Source organism: Pseudorasbora parva, chromosome 24, assembly GCF_024679245.1.
Source record: "Pseudorasbora parva isolate DD20220531a chromosome 24, ASM2467924v1, whole genome shotgun sequence".
Taxonomy (NCBI): Eukaryota; Metazoa; Chordata; class Actinopteri; order Cypriniformes; family Gobionidae; genus Pseudorasbora; species Pseudorasbora parva.
The window spans coordinates 4,472,386-4,495,852 of record NC_090195.1 but is presented as its reverse complement, the minus strand read 5'-3'; the positions used below and the strand labels follow the sequence as shown (position 1 = coordinate 4,495,852).

The 23,467-nt window shown below is 38.0% G+C and overlaps 1 protein-coding gene across 5 annotated transcripts in view; it reads left to right on the top strand.

Annotated features, from left to right (window-relative positions):
- ccdc78 (coiled-coil domain containing 78) overlaps positions 1-23,467 on the top strand; it is a 70,010-nt gene that overhangs the window by 3,291 nt on the left and 43,252 nt on the right. Inside the window, exons 4-15 of one of the 5 annotated variants that reach the window (XM_067434563.1) lie at positions 4,722-5,054; positions 6,108-6,149; positions 7,161-7,243; positions 10,206-10,284; positions 10,367-10,492; positions 11,839-12,026; positions 12,814-12,988; positions 13,081-13,109; positions 13,188-13,257; positions 14,564-14,664; positions 14,746-14,883; positions 15,000-17,190. In XM_067434563.1, the coding sequence (XP_067290664.1) occupies positions 4,722-5,054; positions 6,108-6,149; positions 7,161-7,243; positions 10,206-10,284; positions 10,367-10,492; positions 11,839-12,026; positions 12,814-12,988; positions 13,081-13,109; positions 13,188-13,257; positions 14,564-14,664; positions 14,746-14,872 (1,353 nt within the window). In that variant the 3' untranslated portion in view covers positions 14,873-14,883; positions 15,000-17,190. Of the gene's footprint in view, positions 1-4,721; positions 5,055-6,107; positions 6,150-7,160; positions 7,244-10,205; positions 10,285-10,366; positions 10,493-11,838; positions 12,027-12,813; positions 12,989-13,080; positions 13,110-13,187; positions 13,258-14,563; positions 14,665-14,745; positions 17,191-23,467 lie in introns of those variants that run through there. The other 4 variants (XM_067434564.1, XR_010901383.1, XM_067434562.1 and 1 more) reach the window with 4 other exon arrangements.

The following is a 23,467-nucleotide window of genomic DNA, read 5'->3' as shown; positions in this document are numbered from 1 at the left end:
ATTGGTCTATAAATAGGCTGTAGTTGTAAAAAGCCTACGTAGGCTAATAGACCAATTTATTTTCATTTACACATTTTAAATTACATGACAAGAAAATATATGTATAAATATAAATGTGTTTAATGTAGCTACAAATTATAACGTGCATTAATAAACAATAGCTAGGCTATAGAAAAAACACCTCTTTAATTTAGCCTACGTTTGAAGTTAACGAAAATGAACAATATACAGCAGTTCGTTTAATTTACAAATAACTTGCATAACAAATAATAAGCTAGCCAGTTAAATTGTTCTGTGTCGGCCACGCATTCAGTCTTTGGAGGATCGATGTTTCGTTGACCGTCGTCAGTGAACATTCATTCATATATATATATATATATATATATATATATATATATATATATATATATATATATATATATATATATATATATATATATATATATATATATACTTTATTTTAGTAGATAAGTCAGCAGTTTTCGTTTGTTTGTATTTTTTCTTATAATTCTGAGTGACAGATGTCACATTTGATTTAGCCTATTTTTCTGTGATATTTGTTTTAGTTACGGTGTTGACATAGGCTACAGCAGGCTGTAAGAAAAATAAATGATTGCACGGACAATTCCTATCCAGTGTCTCTCTTTCTGTAAGGGAAATTTAAGATAGACTCTGGAAACAAATCTAAATTTAGCTGGATCAGTCGGGTCGGTAATAGCGGGTGAGCACAGAGTGAATTTTGCGCGAGCGGAATGGTGCGGTGCGGAATAGCGGGAGCAGGACGAAAATACAGCGCCGCTCAGATTATATTTTGAAGGCTATTTAAAGAAAGTTTATGGGAAAAAAAGAAACAGCGAAAAGGGTGATAATGGACTGATTCCTCTTCTTGAGATAATGGTTGAGAAAAAAATAGCATTTAAAAATTGGGGAAATTAAAGTTCATCTTGCTCAGGGCAGGGAACTGGGAACTGTTGAACGTTTTATTTACTTCTAGCGCTTGCGCTGTTGTGTTCAATAGTACCCAGGCTACACTTGAGTTACCGACTGCTACCGTCTTTAACTGGAATCTGATCGAGTGCCGCGGGAATGCGGACCAGTCAAAACCTGTAGTCACCAGTGTGCTATGAATTCTGGGATAGGGAAGGCTGCGAAGTTATATGAAGGTCCCATCTGCTGTACCCTTCCTTTGCCTGAGAACCAAAGGGCGCATTTTGAAGTCGCTCATAAATTGCGGCAGCCTTCGTCGCACCGCTGTGACGCAATCGCACTTCAAATGCGGCCTTCAGAGGTGCAGCTCTCCCTTTGGGACAGCCTACGTAGTGCCGCTGTGACGTAATCGCACTTCAAATGCGGCCTTCAGAGGGTGCAGCCTTCACATTGGGACAGTCTTCGTAGTGCAGGTATGACGTAATCGCACTTCAAATGCGGCCTTCGAAGTGCGCGCACTTCACTTTGGGACACAGCTTCTGAAGGCCGCATTTGAAGTGCGATTGCGTCACAGCGGTGCGACGAAGGCTGCCGCAATTCATGAGCGACTTCAAAATGCGCCCTTCGGTTCTCAGTTCTCAGGCAAAGGAAGGGTACAGCAGATGGGACCTTCCCATAACTTCGCAGCCTTCCCTATCCCAGAATTCATAGCACACTGGTGACTACAGGATTTGACTGGTCCGCATTCCCGCGGCACTCGATCAGATTCCAGTTAAAGACGGTAGCGGTCGGTGCACTCAAGTGTAGCCTGGGTACTATTGAACACAACAGCAAGCGCTAGAAGTAAATAAAACGTCCAACGTTAGTGCATTCACACAGTTCCCAGTTCCCTGCCCTGAGCAAGATAAACTTTAATTTCCCAATTTTTAAATGCTATTTATTTCTCAACCATTATCGCAAGAAGAATCAGTCCATTATCACCCTTTTCGCTGTTTCTTTTTTTCCACATACACTTTCTTTAAATAGCCTTCAAAATATAATCTGCGCGGCGCTGTATTTTCATCCTGCTCCCGCTATTCCGCACCGCACCATTCCGCTCGCGCAAAATTCACTCCGTGCTCACCCGCTATAAATTATTTTATTACCGACCCGACTGATCCAGCTAAATTTAGATTTTGTTTCCAGGATCTATCTTTTAAATTTCCCTTACAGAAAGAGAGACACTGAATAGGAATTGTCCGTGCAATCATTTATTTTTCTTACAGCCTAGGCTGTAGCCTATGTCAACACCGTAACTAAAACAAATATCACAGAAAAATAGGCTAAATCAAATGTGACATCTGTCACTCAGAATTATAAGAAAAAATACAAACAAACGAAAACTGCTGACTTAGATGCTAGTGTTTTTTTTTTTTATATGAATGAATGATTGAATGAATGAATGTTCACTGACGACGGTCAACGAAACATCGATCCTCCAAAGGCTGAATGCGTGGCCGACACAGAACTATTTAAATGGCTAGCTTATTATTTTTTATGCAAGTTATTTGTAAATTAAACGAACTGCTGTATATTGTTCATTTTCGTTAACTTCAAACGTAGGCTAAATTAAAGAGAAGTGTTTTTTCTATAGCCTAGCTATTGTTTATTTTTGTAATGCACGTTATAATTTGTAGCTACATTAAACACATTTATGTTTATACATATATTTTCTTGTCATGTAATTTAAAATGTGTAAATGAAAATAAACTGGTCTATTAGCCTACGTAGGCTTTTTACAACTATAGCCTATTTATAGACCAATAAAATAACTTAAGTTTAACATTAGAAACAACACATTTTTATTATCAGCCAAACCAAAAGAAAACACTTTGCAACACTTTCATTGCGCTGAGCGGGAGAAGCTGGAGCTGGACCGGGATGGGGAATAATGCACAATAGAGACTCTGGTAAGGCCTGCGCGGGACATCATCTTCTGGGATGAGTGCAAATTTCCACTGTCCGCAGCTTTGCGGGGCCGAATCGGTCGACGGCTGCATGGCATGCCATAAAAAATGCATCTGAGTCTGAGATGATGAGTTGAATAAAAATAAGTAGGCCTACTTAAAAAAAAAAAAAAAAAAAACTTGGACAGGCTAAATGTTTAAAATATATTGTAACAGTTACATTTAACATAAGAAATAAACTGTTAAATAATATTTGCAATTTGACAATATTTAACCGGCTACAGATTTACATGCTTATGGTCCAGCCCATCGTCGCAGGCTTTGAAGCACGTCAAAACCCAATAGAAAGCTCAAAAAAGTATATATATATATATATATATATATATATATATATATATATATATATATATATATATATATATATATATATATATAAGTAGTAGTAGTATATGCTCCATTTCTCTTTTTAAGATCGCCTCACGAACGTCCGCTGTCAGTTGTCAGAACCTGCTAGTCCATTAACGGCGCTTTGGTTCATTGTTGCCAAGTCTGGAATGGGGTTGCATTTAGGCTACTGTTAGGCTACTGTTGCTTTGAGGTGTTTGTAGCCTATAGTCCACAGGTTAAGTTGTCTTTACTCAAGCAATATTTCTACTGCCCGCGCCCCGCATTTTGGGATATTTTGGTCCATTCTGGCCGTGATTCCGATACTTTTGAATAACAATTGGAGGGGTTTTATTATTCAGACCTGGCAACCCTGTCTCTCGGTTCGCCCTTCGTGCACTTCGTGCACTTTGAAGGCGTGGCCTGGTCTGGCCTTCGAAGTGCATGGCCTTCGAAGTGCGCACCCTTCACTTTGGGACACAGCTACAGTGTGTTTGGTTTTCATGTTCACAGTCACGGTCACTGTCATGTTTCCTGGTTTTGTCATGTGATCCTGCCATGTGCTCCATTGTCATGTATTCCCTAGACTCTTGTGTCATGTTGTCATTGGTTCATTTAGTCATGTGGCTTCTCAGTTCTGTTCTGTCATTGGTTCATTGTTTAATCATTGGTCACAGGTGTGTCTTGTCTAGTCATTAGTTTTTCTGTATTTAAACCCTCATTGCCATGCTCCATGTTGAGTATTGTTTTCTGTAACTCGCTGTTGGTGAGTGTCCTGGTCCTGGTCCTGGTCCTGGTCCTGGTCCTGGTCCTGGTCCTGGTCCTGGTCCTGGTCCTGGTCCTGGTCCTGGTCCTGGTCCTGGTCCTGGTCCTGGTCCTGGTCCTGGTCCTGGTCCTGGTCCTGGTCCTGGTCCTGGTCCAAGTCAATCGTTTGTTTGACATCTGTTCACATTGTAAATAAACTGCACTTGGGTTCATCACTTCACCTTGCCTCCAGTAAACTACCTTATTACAGAACCAAAGTCTGTCATCAAAATGGTTGGGTAAAATTCCCTCCCTGAACCGTCTCAGATGATTGTGTTCCCAAATACCAAGCATCGGAACGCAAGATAACATTGTCTGCACGCCATTTATGATTTAAGTCATTTATGATTTACGAAAGAAGGGCCACAGTGGCTTATCCCGGATTGCATAAAACTACCATTTTTATTGCAAAAATTGTCAGATATGCAGAAAGTGGTATCCAGAAAGATATCCATTTTTGTTCTCTTGAACACATGGGATGGAAACATTGCTTTACTTGCTACTGTTTTATGCAATATTCCAATTTTGCGCATACATTCAATTTGCATCTTTGGATGGAAGCATATCTACTGTCAATGTTGCGAAATTTGTCAATAATTAAACAAATTCAATTAAGCTATAAATCAGCTCTGCATTTACACGTCATGCTCTCTTTCCCAGGTTTTATCTCAGGAGGGAACTGCCTCATCCCTTCAGACAGAGCGTGACCGGCTCAGACAGGAAGTGTCAGCAGTATCGGCCCGTTTAGAAGTCATTGAGCGTAATGAGCGTGACCTGGCCGAAGAGTACTCAGTCCTAAAGAGCAACTTCCTGTCATTGAGCAGCGCTTATGAAAGAGAGCGCACACACTCTGAAGAGCTCAGCTCTGAGCTACTCGCCCTCGCACACACACACGACACGCTCCTGCAGGAGAGAGAGCGGACGCACAGACACACACTGGAGGTGGAGAGGGTTCGAGCGCTCATCAGCAGGGCGTCGCAGAACAGAGTCGGGGTGAGAGACTCATGCTCATCCTTATCAAACACTTCCTTTAGCAAAGTGTTTCTTTAGAAGGCACTGAATTCAAAGGCCACAGAAATATTAAAGGGTTAGCTCACCCAAAAATGAAACTGATGTCATTAACTCCTCCCCCTAATGCCGTTCCACACCCGTAAGACCTCCGTTCATCTTCACACACAGTTTAAGATATTTTATATTTAGTCCGAGAGTGTATGCAAGTGTATGCACACTATACTGTCCATGTCCAGAAAGGGAATAAAAACATCATCACAGTAGTCCATATGAGACATCAGTGGGTTCATTAGAGTCTCTTGAAGCATCCAAAATACATTTGGGTCCAAAAATAACAAAAACTACGACTTTATTCAGCATCGTCTTCTCTTCCGGGTTTGTTTTCAATCCTCAAATAAAGATTCAAACAGTCATTAATCAGCTTATTGATTCATGATTTGACTCATTAATGACATAAATTTCATTTTGAGGTGAACTAACCCTTTAAGCCTTTTTGATAGTCTACAGTAATGTAAACAATAGATTTTGCCCCCATAAAATAATCCCCAGACAGCTTTAAATATTATATTTAATTTATGTTTTTATCACTGTTTGTAAACTACATTGGCACAATTAGAGATGAACCAGTCAAAAGTTCTTTGTGAGAGAACAGAAAAGCATGCAACAAGGTTTTTTTTATTCCTTTTTTTTTTTTTTTTTTTCACCATGTCCCTTTAGGGGCCCTTTAATCTGAAAAAGTGTGTGTATCTGGATCAGGATGATCCAATAGAATTTTGCTTTGAACAACCGGCACAAAAGTTAGATGCATTACCTGATCCTGGATAGCAAAACATGGGATTTCCAAATCCTGTCCTTTGCACACCTTTTTGAACAACTGGCCCTTGGATTTGATCTGTGATCTGAACACACACCAAAGTATGAAAAATAATAATAGTGATGGCTCCCACTAAGGACTGAAATGAGATCAACAATATTCCCTAATGAACTTAAAGAAGTTTTATATTTAACTACTCTGTTTTGATGTTTTTTTAACAGCCTGAGGAGTTTGAACAGAACAAGAGCCCACTGGAAAGAAATGTAAGAAAATCAGCAGTATATGATTTATTTTCTAGTATAACAAGTAGGCCTTTTTATTTGTATAGCACTTTTCACGATACACATTGTTCAAAAGCAGATTTACAGAAAATTATGATTATAACAGTTTAATACCTTCATGCCTTATGGTTGCATTTTGCAGATTAGAGCTTTGCAATAATATAGTTTACATTTTGCAACAATATTAACAATCAAGAAGTTGAGATTTGCTATAGCATATCGCTTAACGTAAGTATAATGTATGCATGCAAATAAAGTTGGATGTACTATATATTCAACTTAATATATATTGCTGGGGGACTATAAAGTTAAAACTTTGTGAAACTATAAATAATCACACATCTTAGATTTGCTATATTGTATATACTGCTTTATGTAATTGAACTGTAATTGTGTTTTATATATATATATATATATATATATATATATATATATATACACACACACAAATATATCTCTATAATACATTATATTTAAAGTATAATATTTCATGTTGTTATAATATTCATATAGATTATAGATATAGATTAGAGTTAATTGTCATTCCAGCCATATGTAAGCACACAGTGGAGCGTATGTCAGGTGTACAGTGCAGTTTACACAAATTGCAATAACATTAAGGATAGATGAGGAGTAATTACTTTACTGTTAACAATGCACTGTGAGCAATATACTTAGCATTTAAGTACCAACAAAGAATTAAAGTTTTTAAAGTGCAGGTAACAATTATTGATATAGTATTTTACTGATACAGTATAGTACAAAGAAATATTAATAAATCATTGTGATTTACAGATGTCGATAAAGATAGAGTGATTGTGCCCAGTACTGGCAGCAGTGCAAATGGTTCTGTAGTTATTGTAGTTAGCTTTAGTGCTAAAGTATAGTCTTTCTCAGGGAATTGAGGACTGACCGCAAGAGGAAAGAAACTGCTGCTCAATCTTTCTGTGTTATTGTGGTGATTTTATACATGTGTGATGTTTTTCAATGCAGGGGTCGCAGAATAACCTGAGAGATGAGCTAGAAAAACTGAGGAAAAGCTACGAGGGCCACCAACGACAACTAGAGGAGAAAGTGTGAGACTCACAATGACGTCTGCTCTGAGTTCAAGACCCATCTTGGGTTACTAAACACGAGTGGGCGGCACTAAATACACTGAAAACAGAGTCTAAAATGTTTTGTGATCACCGAAACCACATTTGGATATAGTCAGAAATACATGTGACCACATAGACGAGTACAATCACAGGAGCGAGTGCTCACCTGAGGTTACAGTTGTCGAAGAGACTGCCTTCTAGTCGAAAACATTTGGAAAAGCATGAATACATATACATGCAAAAGATTTCACAAAGCATCTTCAGTACAGACCTCATCCACAGCAGCGCCGTCTTTGATTTTTAACAGAAATGAAAGCAAGGCTGTGGGGGATAGACATACATCTCTTCAGTGGTTTGTACTGTTATTTCAGGTTTTTGGGTTGTTCTGCTGATGATAAAACTGCAAAAATCTATTTCCAAGAAATTTCAGACAAAATGATGTGATTAGTTATTAAGTGATCGAGACACTTTTACAGTCTATCCCTCTCAGCCTCATCACGGCGCTGCTCTGAATAAGGTCCATGTCTGATGTCAACATGCAGGAACACGGATCACATGAAGTTTTCAATTAAAATAACAATGAAAACTTGAAACATCTGTGGCATACTTGGACTTCTCGCATCCTGTTTTTGCTGTTAAACTGCAGGACGCAGGTCAGTTGGAGGGAAAAAAGTGCAAGGTCTAGAGATGTGGTCTTTAACTTGAGTGACGCTGCAAGAGATGCAAAAGACACACGCGTAACAGTTAAAGACGTGTGTACATATTTACATTGAAAATCGATAGAAAAGTAGCTCAGTGGAATGGAAAAAATGCTTTCCGTGTGAGCGGCCCCTTATTGTTTCATCAGTGTGATATAATAAGTGATGTGTGGAGCATGCAAGTGTTGTGAACCTAAATACAAAACTATTAAAAATAATTTGTATTAGTTGAAATCAAGCTGAAATTAAACAAAATATAAGTGCTAGATGAAATACTTAAAGCAGCACTAGGTAACTTTTCAACCTTCATAATATATTTTCAAGACTCTTGTGATGATAAATCGACTTACAATAGGTTGAACGACACGATAGCCTGATGGGGTCTGTATCGTTTTTAATCGTACTTTTAAACTTCGGGTTTCGGGTAGTAACCCGAGAACAAAAAGAACTACAAAATTCGACTGCTTTACGGCATATACGTCACTTCCACCAACACCCACACTTCCTTACATTCAGACGTGCGAGCCCAACTATCGTTTGTTTGTCGATGTTATAATCATGTCCGAAGCAGCACAGACAAATAAGAAAGCAAAGCTTTTTCAGGAGGAAAGCAATAAGAGGAAACGAAAAAGTGATGTGATTAAAGGCAGGACGAGGATCAACATTGGACCAGCGTTTCCTCGTCGGCGTGAGCTGAAGGAGGCGTGCCCAACCGATGCTGACTCGGCTGTCATGCTTTCTATGGTTATTATTACCTACCACTTAAACACTGAATTGAAGTATCATAGATTCTGTAAAACGGTAACCAATAGACTAGGCTACTATAGCCTAATGACGCTGGCTTGTAAACGTGAGCATCGCGATCATTTGGCGTTTGAAAAAAATAAAACCCATGAAATTATATTCATATGACATGCTGAAACATAAGCCACTGACTGTACCTGGGATGAAGACATTTCACACGCGACGCCAGAAGAACACCCGCATTTGAACTCCTGCAGTGTTCAGGGTAACTGTTAGTGATGCGCGGGATTTTTTTTCAACCCGCGGGTCCCGCTTTTATGAAGTTATTTGGCCTGCCCCGCACCACTGTATATATTTGTACAACCCGCTCCACATCCGCGACCATTAAATAGACATACGGGGTCCGCGGGTTCTGAGACCACCCGCGCATCACTAGTTCAGGGCTATCAGGGTTGTCATGTCAACAAATGCACGCGCGATGGCATCCCCTGTTGTAGGATGACAGAGCTTACGACAGTAGTTGAGGACATTATTTTTTCCAAACTGTAGGGGGACCCCGAGAGCAAAAGTTACCCAGTGCGGCTTTAAAAATTGAACTTAGAAATATTCAACACTAACTGAAATAAAATAAATATTAAAATTTCAGAAAATTTAAATGAAAATAAAAAATGAAAGCTATATAGAAATATTTGCAAATGAGAAGAGCACAGCAAAAAAAATAAAATAAATTAAAATAAATTAATATAATATATCCAATGAATTTTCAGCATCATTACTCCAGTCTTCAGTGTCACATGATCCTTCAGAAATCATTCTAATATGATGATTTGCTGCTTAAAAAAACATTTATTATTATTATCAATGTTGATAACAGTTGTGCATTTTTTTTCAGGACTCTTTGAGTAGACATTTCAAAAGATCAGCATTTATCTGAAATAAAAAAGGCTTTTGTAACTTTAAACACTCCTGTACAGTATTGAAAAAAATAATCAAATTAATACTTTTATTCAGCAAGAATGCATTAAATGTATCAAAAGTGACAGTAAAGACATTTCTAAAGTTACAAAAGCTTCTATTTCAGATAAACGTGGTTCTTTTGAACTTTCATATGGCTAATTCCATTTTAATTAGTACTATAATATCATGAATATAATGCTAAAGTAATACTTGTATGCAGTCACAAAATCATAGACCAGACCCTCTCTACGAAATCTGATCCGCTCTCCAATGACCACAGGAGTCTATCTCACCTGACCACCTGTGATTGGCCGAGACGGGTCTTGTGTCAACAGCCACACTCAGACGAGGGGACAATGGTGTCTGCGTAAAGTTTGACCTTGTGAAACCTAACTCTGTGCACCTGCTACATTAGGAGTGATGTGGTGGAGCTTTTATCTTTATGAGTGGAAAATCTTTGATACATGTGCTCACTCGTTTAGCCCTGAGACGTGGGCGGTGAAGGTCAGCTGATGTGTGTATGCGTTGTCTTTCTCTCATAGTGTGGCCATGGGGAGGGAACAACAGGAGAATAAGAGAGCCATCCAAAACACACGACACGAGCTATCCCAGCAGTCTGCAGTGAGTACATTTTCAGTCGGTCACACACAGAAGAGGCTGTATATGTGTTTCTGATTACTGATTGGTTCCCGTCTACATGCAGACACTGATTATATCTCAACACCAGCTGAAGGAGGTCGAGACTGAGGTTTCTAAACTACAAAATCATCTGAAGGAGCTCAACATACAGTACAGGGCCCGACTTACACGCTACATTCAGGACATCACAGTATGAGTACACGCCAGCAGATGTTTAGTTCAATGAATGGTGCATTCATGCCAGAAAAAAACGCACACTTAAAGTGGCTTCTTGAGTTGTCAAAAATTTGAAATAATCACGTTTTTTTTAAAACATATTTTGAAAGAAGTCTCTTCTGCTCACCAAGGCTAGATTTATTTGATCAGAAATGCAATAAAAAAACGTAATATTGTGAAATATTAGTACAAATTAAAATAAATGTTTTCTATGTGAATATATTTTAAAATGTGTTTTATTCCTGTGATTAAAGCTGAAATTTCAGTATCATTACTCCAGTCTTCAGTGTCACATGATCCTTCAGAAATCATTCTGATATGATGATTACCTGCTTAATTATTCTTAACTATTTATGATGGTTCTTATTATTATCAATGTTGAGTGCAGTTTTTTGTAGAAAACATAATTTTTTAGGATTCTTTGATGAATAGGAAGTTCAAAAGTTTCATTTACTTGAAATAGAAAGCTTTTGTAACATTCATTTTCTACTGTCATTCGATCAATTCTGTGCATCCTTGCAGAATAAAAGTATTAATTATTTTTTTCATCTTCCTTGAAGCAAACATCTGAGTGATAGTGTATGATGGCTTCCTCAGAAATATGAAGCCAGTGAGGATCATGTGACACTAAAGACTGGAGTAATGATACTGAAATTTCAGCTTTAATCACAGGAATAAAACACATTTTAAAATATTCTCAAATAGAAAACAGTTATTTTAAATTGTAATAATATTTCAAAACAATAATGTTTTTATTGCATATCTGATCAAATAGTCTTAGTGAGCAGCAGAGACTCCAAACTTTTCCAGTGGTTTATAATTTCTTGTTTTTAAAGCTACACTGTGTAACTTTTTTAGTTTATTCTTAGCTAAAAACACTTAGTTCTTTCAAAAATATATGTGCTCATTAATGTATATTTACTTCTTTCAAGTAATAAAGTATTCTCGTAAGTTTATAATATACCATTGAAAACACATACGGGTGAGGGGTTCGAATGCCGGTCGCCATGTTGGCCCTCCATCTTGAAAGTACATTAGCCAAAGAGGGACATACCCGTAAATTCAAGCTTCGCCTTTCGCGTTTTAACACTCGATGGCACCGTGTCGAATGTGAAGAGGGGGATTGCCATGTTAATCTTGGGCTAAATCGGCCACCGTAGGAGTTAAAACGAAATCAGAATTGAGAGGAACAGAAACTAATATTCACTGGATGGTCATATACCTTTACACTGCTAGATGGGGGAAAATATCACACAGTGTAGCTTTAAACTAAATTGCCGTGACGAGTGGTTTGATGTAACATGGTTTCTGGCGCTGTAGGAGTGTGTAACTGCACCCGGTGTCGGTGATTCGGGACAGAAGTTGAAGGGGTTTGTTGAGTCAATGCTGGAGGAGGTGAAAACATCATATCGTTCAAGAGAGGAGCAGCTCGCCAAAGCCGCCAGAACTTACCTCAAACGCATACAGGGTCTGAGCAATGCCTTTCAACAGCTACTCATCGCTTACAGGTGCTTGAACATCACAGATCCTGCTCTTAATACAAACCGTTTACAATTTACTTTTGCGTCTGTTGATGAAGCACAGCGTTTTTATCAGCCAAAGCCCTTTGACTCACTTGAAGTCTTCCTGAAATCTCATGTTAATATTTTAATTTTACAACACATTCTCACGTTCACGGTTATGTTGATTAATGGTAAAATGACATGGAGTTTTATTTGTAATTTAAAAATGTTATGATTTAAAAAAATTATGATTAGCTTTTCATCAAACTCAAAAGCCCCCGTTTGGAAAACCCTGACTTAACAGGAGATTTTACTATGAACATTTCAGTAAATACTAATCAACTTTTACTTAAAAAATAAAACATGCTAGCTAACCAGTAGAATAATTGCTCTAGACTAAATCTAAATGTCTGAATTTGGTGTTTATCTAGAACCCGTGTGTATCTTTATGAACCTCTTTTCTGTATGAGAATGTTTTTTTGTTCAGGTTTTGTAAATTTTGTGTGTGCATTTTCAGACATTTCATCCCTGTATAAAAGGCAACACCTGCTCTACAGTCTAGTTCATCTAATATTTGGATTTTATTTTTATTTACAAAAATGTTTTTAATACTTCTTTTATGATAATAACCCTGAGCTGAACCCTAACCCTAGAATCTTAGGTTCACCAGATCAGGTTTGATCAGGTTTTGCACATTATCTGGGGGACATTTCAGTCCTGTATAAAAAGCAAAGCCTGCTCCCACACACACTAGATCTGATTTGATCTGATAAGTAGTGTCTCTGTGTCCCAGACTGCAACGTGAGCAGATCCTGGCACTCCCTGAACACGCTTTAGAGGCCGGACCCCCTGAGGCCCACTTCTGTCCCACGGGGACCGAACCGAGAGGAGAGACTGAGAGAGAGCTACACAGACTGAGAGAGGACAAAGCCCGCCTGGAGGGCCAACTGAAACTGGCGCAAGAACAGGTGTGTGTGTGTGTGTGTGTGTGTGTGTGTGTGTGTGTGTGTGTTATTTAATAGGTTAGTTCTGTGACTTTATCATGTGCTTGGTATTTCAGATGGCTGTGTTGTCAGAGTCCTCTCAGAGGTGAGTATCAGTAAAAAATGTTGTAACAATACTGTTTACTGGCTTATTTTATGTGTTGTACTTGAAAACATTGTGCAGGGCTGGACTAACCCAAGAAGACTGGAATGATGTTAAAAAGCAGCTCAGAGAAATAACCAAATCCACACAGGTAACCAGTGCAAACTTTTCTGTCAAAAAGTCTCTGTCAAATCCTTACAATTAACTACCCATAAACCCCAGTTCACCCAAGAATGAAAATTATCCCATGGTTTACTGCCCCTCAAGCCATCCTAGGTGTGAATGACTTTCTTCTTTCAGACAAATACAATCTGAGTTATATTCAAAAATATCCTGGCTCTTCCAGGCTTTATAATTGCAGGTAATGCCTGACTGTAAAATCATAAATACAACAGCCACATTAATCCAGATCATGTCCACTTGGTGATATTATGTTAAACAAAATACCTGTCAAATACCTCTGACAGTATACCCAATTAACCGTAACCAATAGCTGCACTCTTATGATCAAACAGTAAACATGGCTGAATATTATCTTATAGACCTTTTTCACAAAAAACGGAAATGCGTCACTGACGCGTAGGCGTTCTTCCGCTTCGCGCTTATACTCGGCAAAATGTATACTGCAGAGTGTTTTCTCTGAGCCTTATTTGACGCAAATTCCTCCACCAAGACCAATAAACTGGACAAAGGCTACAAATTTCGCAGACATCATTAATACCATTAGAGGATGCTGATGTATCACATTTTAAACCACTTAAAACATGTTGTTTTGCAAAGACTAACAATAAAAAGCGTCAATATGGCAAGAACAAATGATGTGTACATTTTATATTTATAACAACTGTAATGTTTAGACGTTATTTAAACCTTACCTGCGGGTGGGTGTGTCACATAATCGTGATCCATTTTAGCAGCTGCACCGTTGTCATCCGCCTGGGAGGGGACCAGCTGACGTTTGTTCACCCTTTCAAAATACAGACTCCCTTTTGAGTGGTACTGTAAAATTGTTCCAAGGGAAAAGGCTTGGGACAACACCACTTTTAAGGCGACTGATGGTTGTTCCACCGGAGTAATCCTCCTTGGCAAACTGTCTGCTACAGACGAAAGTGCTGCCTTTTCTCAGAGAGAAATCCGGCCCTTCTTCTCTTCTAACAGCATGAATCCACAAATTTCTTGTTGCTTGATCAGACGGAAATGAGTGAAAAGACAGGTATGGTTGTTTTTGGGGAACAACACGAACAACCCGGGACACAACAAAAACTCCTGTTTATTGATTCACCCATTTTTGCATTTCCCGCTATCTACTACTACGGTAACAGGAAGTGTCTTTGCACGTCCTTAACTAACTTCCGGTAAAAAATGCGGAAGTGTGAAAAAGGTCTATATTATCTAAGCACAGATGAAACTATGACAACAGCTTCACTATCATAACCCTGCTAATCGAATTCCAACAGGAAGCTCAAGAGAGGGAGCGCGCCCAGCTGATCACCCGAGCAACGGTTGCCGAGGAGCAGGTGTCTGAGCTGAAGGAGTATGTGGACAATCACCTGGGCAGGTATTTCAACACCCACCTGTGATAAAAAGGAAATGACTTTATATATGGCGTGTGATCTTCAGGTGTGTCGTCTTTGTGCAGGTATAAACTGGAGATTACGCGGCTGCGCAGGCTGCTGGGGTCACAGGAGGGAAGATCAAATAGTGCAAGAGTCCATAAGCCACGCCCACTCCACAAGCCTTTCAAAAACAGCAGTTATGAAATATAGTCCAGCAATACGTAAGCACCGCCCACTCAACAAATCACTTAAAACAGTGGTTTAAATATATAGTAATATACATTTTATTTTTATTTTACCAGAATAATCTCACTGAGATTAAAAATCTCTTTCACAGCAGAGTCCTGGCCAAGAATGGGCCGCAAATTACAAACACAAACTTACAAGACCAAACAAGAACATTTTTAAAACACTTAAAAACAATTGCACATCATTGAGTCTTCTTTTAAGTGACTGAATTATAGATTTAAAGTGTTTTCAATTTTCAATCAACAACAACATTTATGAGATATAATGCATTATAAGCCCCGCCCACTCGACAAGCCTTTCAAAAACAGCAGTTATGAAATAGTCCAGCAATGCATAAGCCCCGCCCACTCCACAAATCACTCAAAACAGCAGTTATGAAATAGTCCAGCAATACATAAGCCCCGCCCACTCCACAAATCACTCAAAACAGCAGTTATTAAATAGTCCAGCAATACATAAGCCCCGCCCACTCCACAAATCACTCAAAACAGCAGTTATTAAATAGTCCAGCAATACATAAGCCCCGCCCACTCCACAAATCACTCAAAACAGCAGTTATGAAATAGTCCAGCAATACATAAGCCCCGCCCACTCCACAAATCACTCAAAACAGCAGTTATTAAATAGTCCAGCAATACATAAGCCCCGCCCACTCCACAAATCACTCAAAACAGCAGTTATGAAATAGTCCAGCAATACATAAGCCCCGCCCACTCCACAAATCACTCAAAACAGCAGTTATGAAATAGTCCAGCAATACATAAGCCCCGCCCACTCTACATGTCAATCAAAACAGCAGTTTAAAAATATAGTGCAGGTTTTATAAACCCTGCTCACTCCATAAATCAATCAACAGCAGCATTTATTAGATATAATGCAATATATAAGCCCCGCACACTCTACAAGCCTTTCAAAAACAGCAGTTATGAAATAGTCCAGCAATACATAAGCCCCGCCCACTCCATAAATCAATCAACAGCAGTTATGAAATAAAGTCCAGCAATACATAAGCCCCGCCCACTCTATAAATCAATCAACAGCAGTTATGAGATAAACAACTGAAATAGTGCTAATGCCGTTGGATATATTTTTGCACCTGAAACAAAAAAACTAGATGCAAATATCATTTTCAGCTCAGATTAATAAAGTATATCTGTGTGATAAGATTTGACTAAAGCAATCAATAACAGTGTTAGCTAATCAATGAGTGTGTTTACATGCACAGTCTTACACCAAATGTCATTTTATTAACGGTTATGTGGTTTCAGTAAAACTGTAACATTTAGATTTTTTTTGCCTATTACTTCAATTTTGTTTTGTATGTAAACCTTCATCACATCTGTTTAACTTCAGAGGGTTTTCATGTGTTGTCGGTTTATTGATTTGCATGTAAACCCTTGAAACAGGATTATTTTGATCAATATCAGTATTTTGCTGTATATGTAAACACTCATTAATGTGTCATTTGCATTTTTAAATGTATTTATACAATGTAAAAAAATAATTTTGGTTTAACTTAAAAAAGTAAGTTACCTGGTTGCCTTAATTTTGAGTTTATTGAAATGAAAATTTTAAGTTGATACAATGAAGGAAATTTGTTTAATAAATAGACACTCAAAATATGATTGTATCTGAACCACACAAAAAATGTGATAAATCATGAAAATAGCAGTATTTGGCATGTTTCACTGTGTCATCAGAAATAAAACACACACAATTACCCAATATGCTTACAAAATCTTTTAATAATATTTTAATAAAGGTTGTCAAATTTCAAAAAAATGTTTATTGTATTAACTCACAATTTTAATTTCAATGAACTCAAAATTTTAAGGCAACCAGGTAACTTTTTTTCTAAATGTTTTACAGTGTACTTGTGTTTCATGCTAAGCTCAAAGTTTTATTTCAAGATATTAGTTTTTTGGGCTTTTCACAGATTTTGATTTATTAGATGCATCTATAGTTAAATGATCAAAATGAAACAACACAGCAATATGTCTTGTACCGCTGTGTTTTAGTCCTTTAGACGCTCATGCATGTGTGTGCATGGGATTGAATTTGCTCTTCCTTCCTGAGAAACTATGTGTGGAATGTTTGTAAAGCTTATGTCAATTTTACGGGCTGTGACAATGAAAGGCTCCTGACAATTAATTGTCTGACGGGTTAAGATAATTTCATTAGAGAGCATGTAGTTCACACACATGCTGATCCCTGAGAAACATACGACACTGACAGACAGACGTGTTATTTGGACGCATAATAAAACAAAATTGCAGTGGTTTTATGAGCTAGTTGTTTTGCAGGTCAGAAGCTCTTGATGAACAGTTTTAGTTTAGTGTGGTTAGAATATTAAATTCATCTTTCTTATAGTAAACAGAAATGCAAAACGTGGTGACCAAGAACTGAATCTATCCTAGTAATCTGAAGTTGGAAATACTGCAGGGCAAACTTGAAAGCATATTACTTGGAAGAAAAAAAAAAATAGCACGGATTATCCACAGTAAGAGAGCGTGGAAAAGACAGAAAGAGAGCGAGCGAGACAGAAAGAGGCTGTGGGCTTGTCAGATAAAGGGAGAGTGTTTGGGAAATGGGCTGCAGACTAAGAGGGTTCGAGCGCCTCTTTATGAGCCGGGGGAAAAAAAATCAAGATTATGCGTATGGGAAACGGGGTGTAGTGAGTACAGTGGCCCCTGAACCCCTGGGAAACGAGCAGGGGCGGGGAGGGGGCTGATGGGTAGAGAGGGTAATTGGCGGGGGGTTTCGGGGGCTGGCCGGTCAGCCGACTGTGTGCCAGCTCACACTGGGTGGCATCCGCACCGGCACGCTGACATCATGAGAACGTAACACCAAAGAGAGCCGGAGTGAAAGACAACCAGCAAAGTGCTTTACATGTGTTACCTCACTGTTTCAGGCACATTTCAGTTAGTTTTTTATTTTATATTTTACAGATATTTTATATGAAAATTAATATATAAATTATACTGATTTATATATATATATATATATATATATATATATATATATATATATATATATATATATATATAAAATTAAAAATGTCAAAATATTGATATTGTAAATATTTAATCTAAAAGAATATTATAAACAATAAAATGTGTGTATATATATATATATATATATATATATATATATATATATATATATATATATATATATATATATATATATATATATATATATATATATATATATATGATTAATCAATAATATTTAATTAATTTCATAATATATAATAATAAATGTTTTTATTTTAATCTAAAATAATATATTCAAATTGAATAACAATTATTAAATATTAAAATATTTGCATGTGAATATTTGTATATTTCATTTATTAATATTTTTTATGTTCATGTTTATAATAATATTTTATATTTATATAAACAGTAAAACATCAGTATAGTATAATATAGTAGTTTTCATCATGCAGCGATCATTCATGAATCATCCAGCTCTAATCTTTTGAGCCCTTAGTGACACTGAGATGAACTGGGAATGTGTGTCTGATACCGCGAATAGTGGGAAAAATTGGAATGCCATGGATTATTCCAGCTGGGTGTCTGGGTACGTCTTCGACAGGAACTACTTCACATTTTATTAACCTGCGTGTTGTATATGACAAGTATATGTTGTGTATGTTTTCACTCATTTTTAATGCTCAGTTGATATGTGCCTTATAAACTTCGGCAGCCCGTGTTAGAGTGTGTGTGTGTGTGTGAGCGCGTGCGTGTGTGAGTGGACGGGACAAGCCTTGTGAACGACAGTAATTTATGAGAACAGGCTGGAGGGGGAGAGACGGAGGAAAGAAAAAAAGTGACAAAAGCGAAAGAATGTGGGACGCGTGAGAGAGGAATTTGAGCAGAGACAGAAGAACTCACTATCAAATTAATGAGTGTGTGAATTCAGACAGACAGGCTGAGAACCAGGGAAAAAATCAATGGACTTTTACCTTTCCAGAAAGAAATCATTTGAATTTAAATAGTTTATTTAAGTGATTGTAATTGTCTTGAAAGCTTCCCATGGTCATAGAAAAGCTGGAAATGTCATCAGAAATGAATAAAATCTTTTAAAATGCAAATTTCCATAGTCAATGTATATTTTTCTAGTTATGCTCATGTATGAAATGTTTAATCAGCTAGAAACTGCTCGGTTGCTTTCTAAAATAGTTTTGTTATCATTTCTCTCCTTCTCTCTGTCAGAAGCACCTGCTGGCTGATATCAAGCGCTCTGAGGGATTTTCAGCTCTTTAACGTGTCTGGAGGAGAGAGAGAGAGAGAGAGAGAGAGAGAGAGAGAGAGAGAGAGAGAGAGAGAGAGAGAAGAGTTGAGGAGTGAGTAGATAAAGGGAGGAGGAACAATAACGCTGAGGAGAGGAGAATAAAATACAAAACATCAAGAGATTGAGTGAAGAGATAGAGAGAAATGACATGCTGAGCGGTTCAAGGGAACTAGAGGAAAATAACCTGAAGGAAAGTTTGAAAGTACATGGGCAAGAAGGAGAGGAGGGGGTGCGAGAGTTTTTCCCACACTTCTGTGGTTTAATCCGTGTCATGATTAGGACAAAATTCAGACGCCCTCCTGTAGCCGCTTGACAAAGAACAGAGGTTTTTCTCTCACAAACGCACATGAACAGAACGTGGCTCTGCGGGTCCGGACCGCTCCTCATGTTTTGGCTCTGTTCCTGTTCTCACAGTCTGTTTGCATGTGTTCACACATTCTGCCCATTATATCAGGAGTTTCAGCAGCGGCACTGATTGTACCTCAGGGAAACATTTAAACACCCGTAACCCTGATCTGCCTCTGTCTGTCACTGATGGGTTTCGGGTGCCTGGCGGAAAACTGTGGTGAATTTCGCTGTGTAGTTTTTGTTTTCTCTCTGTCTCTCTCTCTCTCTGACCTGAGAAACAGGTAGCATCAGGTCACATTTCCCATCAGTGTTGGTTAATTTAAAACTCACAATGTTAATGTGAGGTTTAAACATGACATGTTTAATTTGTGCACTAAAAAAAATTGCAACTGTTTCCTGACAGGTTTCTTAAACCAGGGGTTTTCAAACTTTACGATGCCAAGGACCCCCAAATATGATGCACCTTTATGGGGGACCCCCTTAAATCCAGCTATATATATTTATGTATGAAAAAACATTTAAACTGTTAGATAAATAGTAAGTATGACATTTTAAATACAACATTGTTTCCAAATTTAAATTGGATATAGTCAGAGATGGGCATAAATACATGGAAATGTATTTAAAATACAAATACAAAATACTGTGAGGAAAAATGTATTTAAATACAAATACAGTATTTTGTATTTTGAAAATACACCAAATACATGTGAAATTGGCAATTCAGTGAAGGTATCCATATTAGGCTGTAATCTATCTGGGCCTATTCTGAATGCCAAAAAGCATTTAGATGTGTGCAACTGCTTAGAAACTTTCGTTTTCAATTTGAATTTGAATTTCCTTTAGCGGCAGTTATAATAACACAAATTACGTCAATAACTCATTCGCCCTCACTTCTTTTTCCACTCCAACATTCCACTTATTTCTGCCCACTAAAAGCTGCACAGATATATGTGCTTACCCTGATAGGCCTATCTATGTAAATGATTTAGAAAAAGTTCCATCGATTCACATTTTATATTATTGCTACGAATCTACAATATGTATTGTCATATGATATCACTCATCCCTAACATGCAGTAACGTTAATACTTCAAACACATTTGACAAGCTACTTTAATCAACAAGTAGAATTGACCATGACATCCTCACCTTATTCCAACAATTTTGTAAAGTTGCCGATCCAAGGCTGGGTTGTACTAGCCTAGAAATCTAGACGCACCCTAGCGGCAGCAAATCTAATCTGCCACGAGTGCCGTCTAGCAACTCTCAATACACTTCTGAGCTGTAAAAACCAAACTCTGATCGGGCCAATCACATCGTGTATAGAGTCGGTGGGCGGGGCTTAACATAATGACGGCAGAGTTGCGTTTGCGTGCTTCTAGTAAACACAGACGCTGGCGAACGGCGGTCTTTCGAATCAGCTTTGGCCGTGACTCTGGAAGACTTGAGTTAAGCTTTTCTCTGAGAAAAGAACAAAGAACGGCACTGAAGTCATTCTTAAAAAGGGAAGATGTGTTCGGAGTTTAGCCGACCGGATACGGCGAATGTTTAATCTATCAATGAGCTCCGCTTCACGTTGATGGTTGTAGCGCTATCCTATCGCGTGCAGAGGGAGTTTGAAAGACAACCGTTTAGTTTATCCGCCCCTCGGATTGAGCCCTGTCTATGGTGAGTTTCCAGACCAAACATCTTGATGTGGGTCTGGCTTGTCAGGCTAGGGCTGTACAGCTGCGGCTCACCTGAATGAATGTTGGGGGGAGGGGCGTGTCTGGTCTGAACTAGTAGATGCATGAAAACAGCTCCTGTTAAAGAGGTTGCCTGGCTCAAAGTATTTTGAGTATTTTGAAAATACAAAAATACTCATCTTAAATGTATTTAAATACAAATTACATTCGATTTTTTCCAAAGGCTTTAAAATACAAAATACAAAATAGTATTTTGTATTTCAAATACGTATTTTAAATACATGTATTTGAAATACTGCCCATCCCTGGATATAGTTAATGTTGGACGTATAAACCTGAAGAAGGTGTTGAGTTAAAAATGTGTTGTATAATCAACTTTCACAATAAATGTATGAGTCGGTAAGCAGCTTGCGTACCGCATTAAGAATTCTGCTCTACGAACCCAGCGAGCATGATAAAGGGGACTATAGTGAGAAAACTTCACTGTAAAAATGTACATGAAAATACTATTTCAGTCTTTCGAATTTAAAATTTCAATCTAATTTTTCAAAGTAAATCCTTCAGCAATTTTTTACAGTGTAAAATGAAAACAGAATGTTTGCTTGTTACCAGGGTGTTGCTATGCAGTTGCTAAGCAACCATAGAGGCTTTTAAATCTCGCTCAACCTGCTGGTGCATGTTTCAGTCAAAAATGACTGATTTTTTTTATTTATCTATTTTTGCGTTGTCTTTTAATTATCTGGCATTTTTCTGGGACCCCCTTAGAACCTTCTGAGGACCCCTGGGGGTCCCCGGACCCCATTTTGAAAACCCCTGTGTTAAACACTAGTCCTGCTAAAGCCTCACGCCATTGGCTTATTCAAGTTGCAATATTTGGCTTGAGAGGTCAAGGTTTGGTTGATTAAAATTGTAACTACACCGTCTGGACCATAGACCATAAAAAAAAAAAAACGTACCTTCACTATCTTCCACTGAAGAAAAGTGAAGCCGCCAATGTTCGAATATGGCGCTGAATTGGACAGGAAGTAGAGCCGCAATATCAAAACCCTGCCCACACTCCCGCCATATCTGTTAATACAGTTTACTGCAGATCAAACTCAGTTTGTCAGTGTGAAATAAACAGAAATGTAGAAATAAAATCTAAAGCTCCAATATCCTCCCAAAAATGCTGAAAAACACCACCAATCTCAGCTGTCAATCATGATGTCACACCCCCGTTTTTATAGCATCAAATAACTAATTAAAACTAACTTATTCAATAAAACAAACACTTTAAATGACATCAGCATGATAAAAACTACCTAAACTGACAGAAACCACCTTTGAAAACAAATATTTTAAAGTGTATTTAGATTGTTTAGTTTGTCCCGCGACATTGACCGGAGAGGGCTGGGTTTATGAGCCATATGGGGAGCAACCACCAGGGGGCGATCGAGACGCTTCGGCTTCACTTTTCTGGACTTTAGAGGTCGCTTATTCAAAACAAAGGCCCCGCTTGATGAAGCATTGAGTTCATGGAGCTTTTATTATGCCACAGTCGCCGCTTCCACTTCTTAAGATATTAGGTAGATCGATATTATGCATGGTAAAACGGTACTTGCGGTAAATCAAGAAAACCAGATTTAAACAATAAGATGAGCTGGAAAACAATGATTCGTTTTCTGGCCATGAATGCCTCCAAACAGTGGTTCACCTGTCTAATAAAACACATCAGATATTAAAGCAGCTTTGGTGTTTCCATGGTTTCTACAAAATTTGATTTAAACATTTTTAAGCATTCTTGGAAACATCTGGGATAAAGTTCCTTTCACACTAAACGTGATTTTGACGCGCGAATAATGCACGCTATGGTTTTATTTTTTGATCAGCTGTTTGTGTAATGAGCGCTTCCACACAAACATTTTTTTTTTTGGCGACAGAAACGGCTTCAACCTTTCACATACAAGGAAACAAAGGTGACGAAATGTCCAGTTGATGTTATTGCTGAGCAAGTTGAAAGACATGTGACAGTGTTGTTTTTAATATTAGGAGAGGTTTGTTGTAGTTTTTTTATGATTTAAAACCAATGTTGAATAAATGTCAGCAGAAAAGGAGAGGGAATATGTTTAAGATTACATAAATCTCAATGAGACGATGCATTTGTAGTCTACATGAGGTGAGAAGTAAATCGAAAGGTTTAAAGGTAGAATTGGGATATCAGAAGAAAGTTGTCTGTACACGC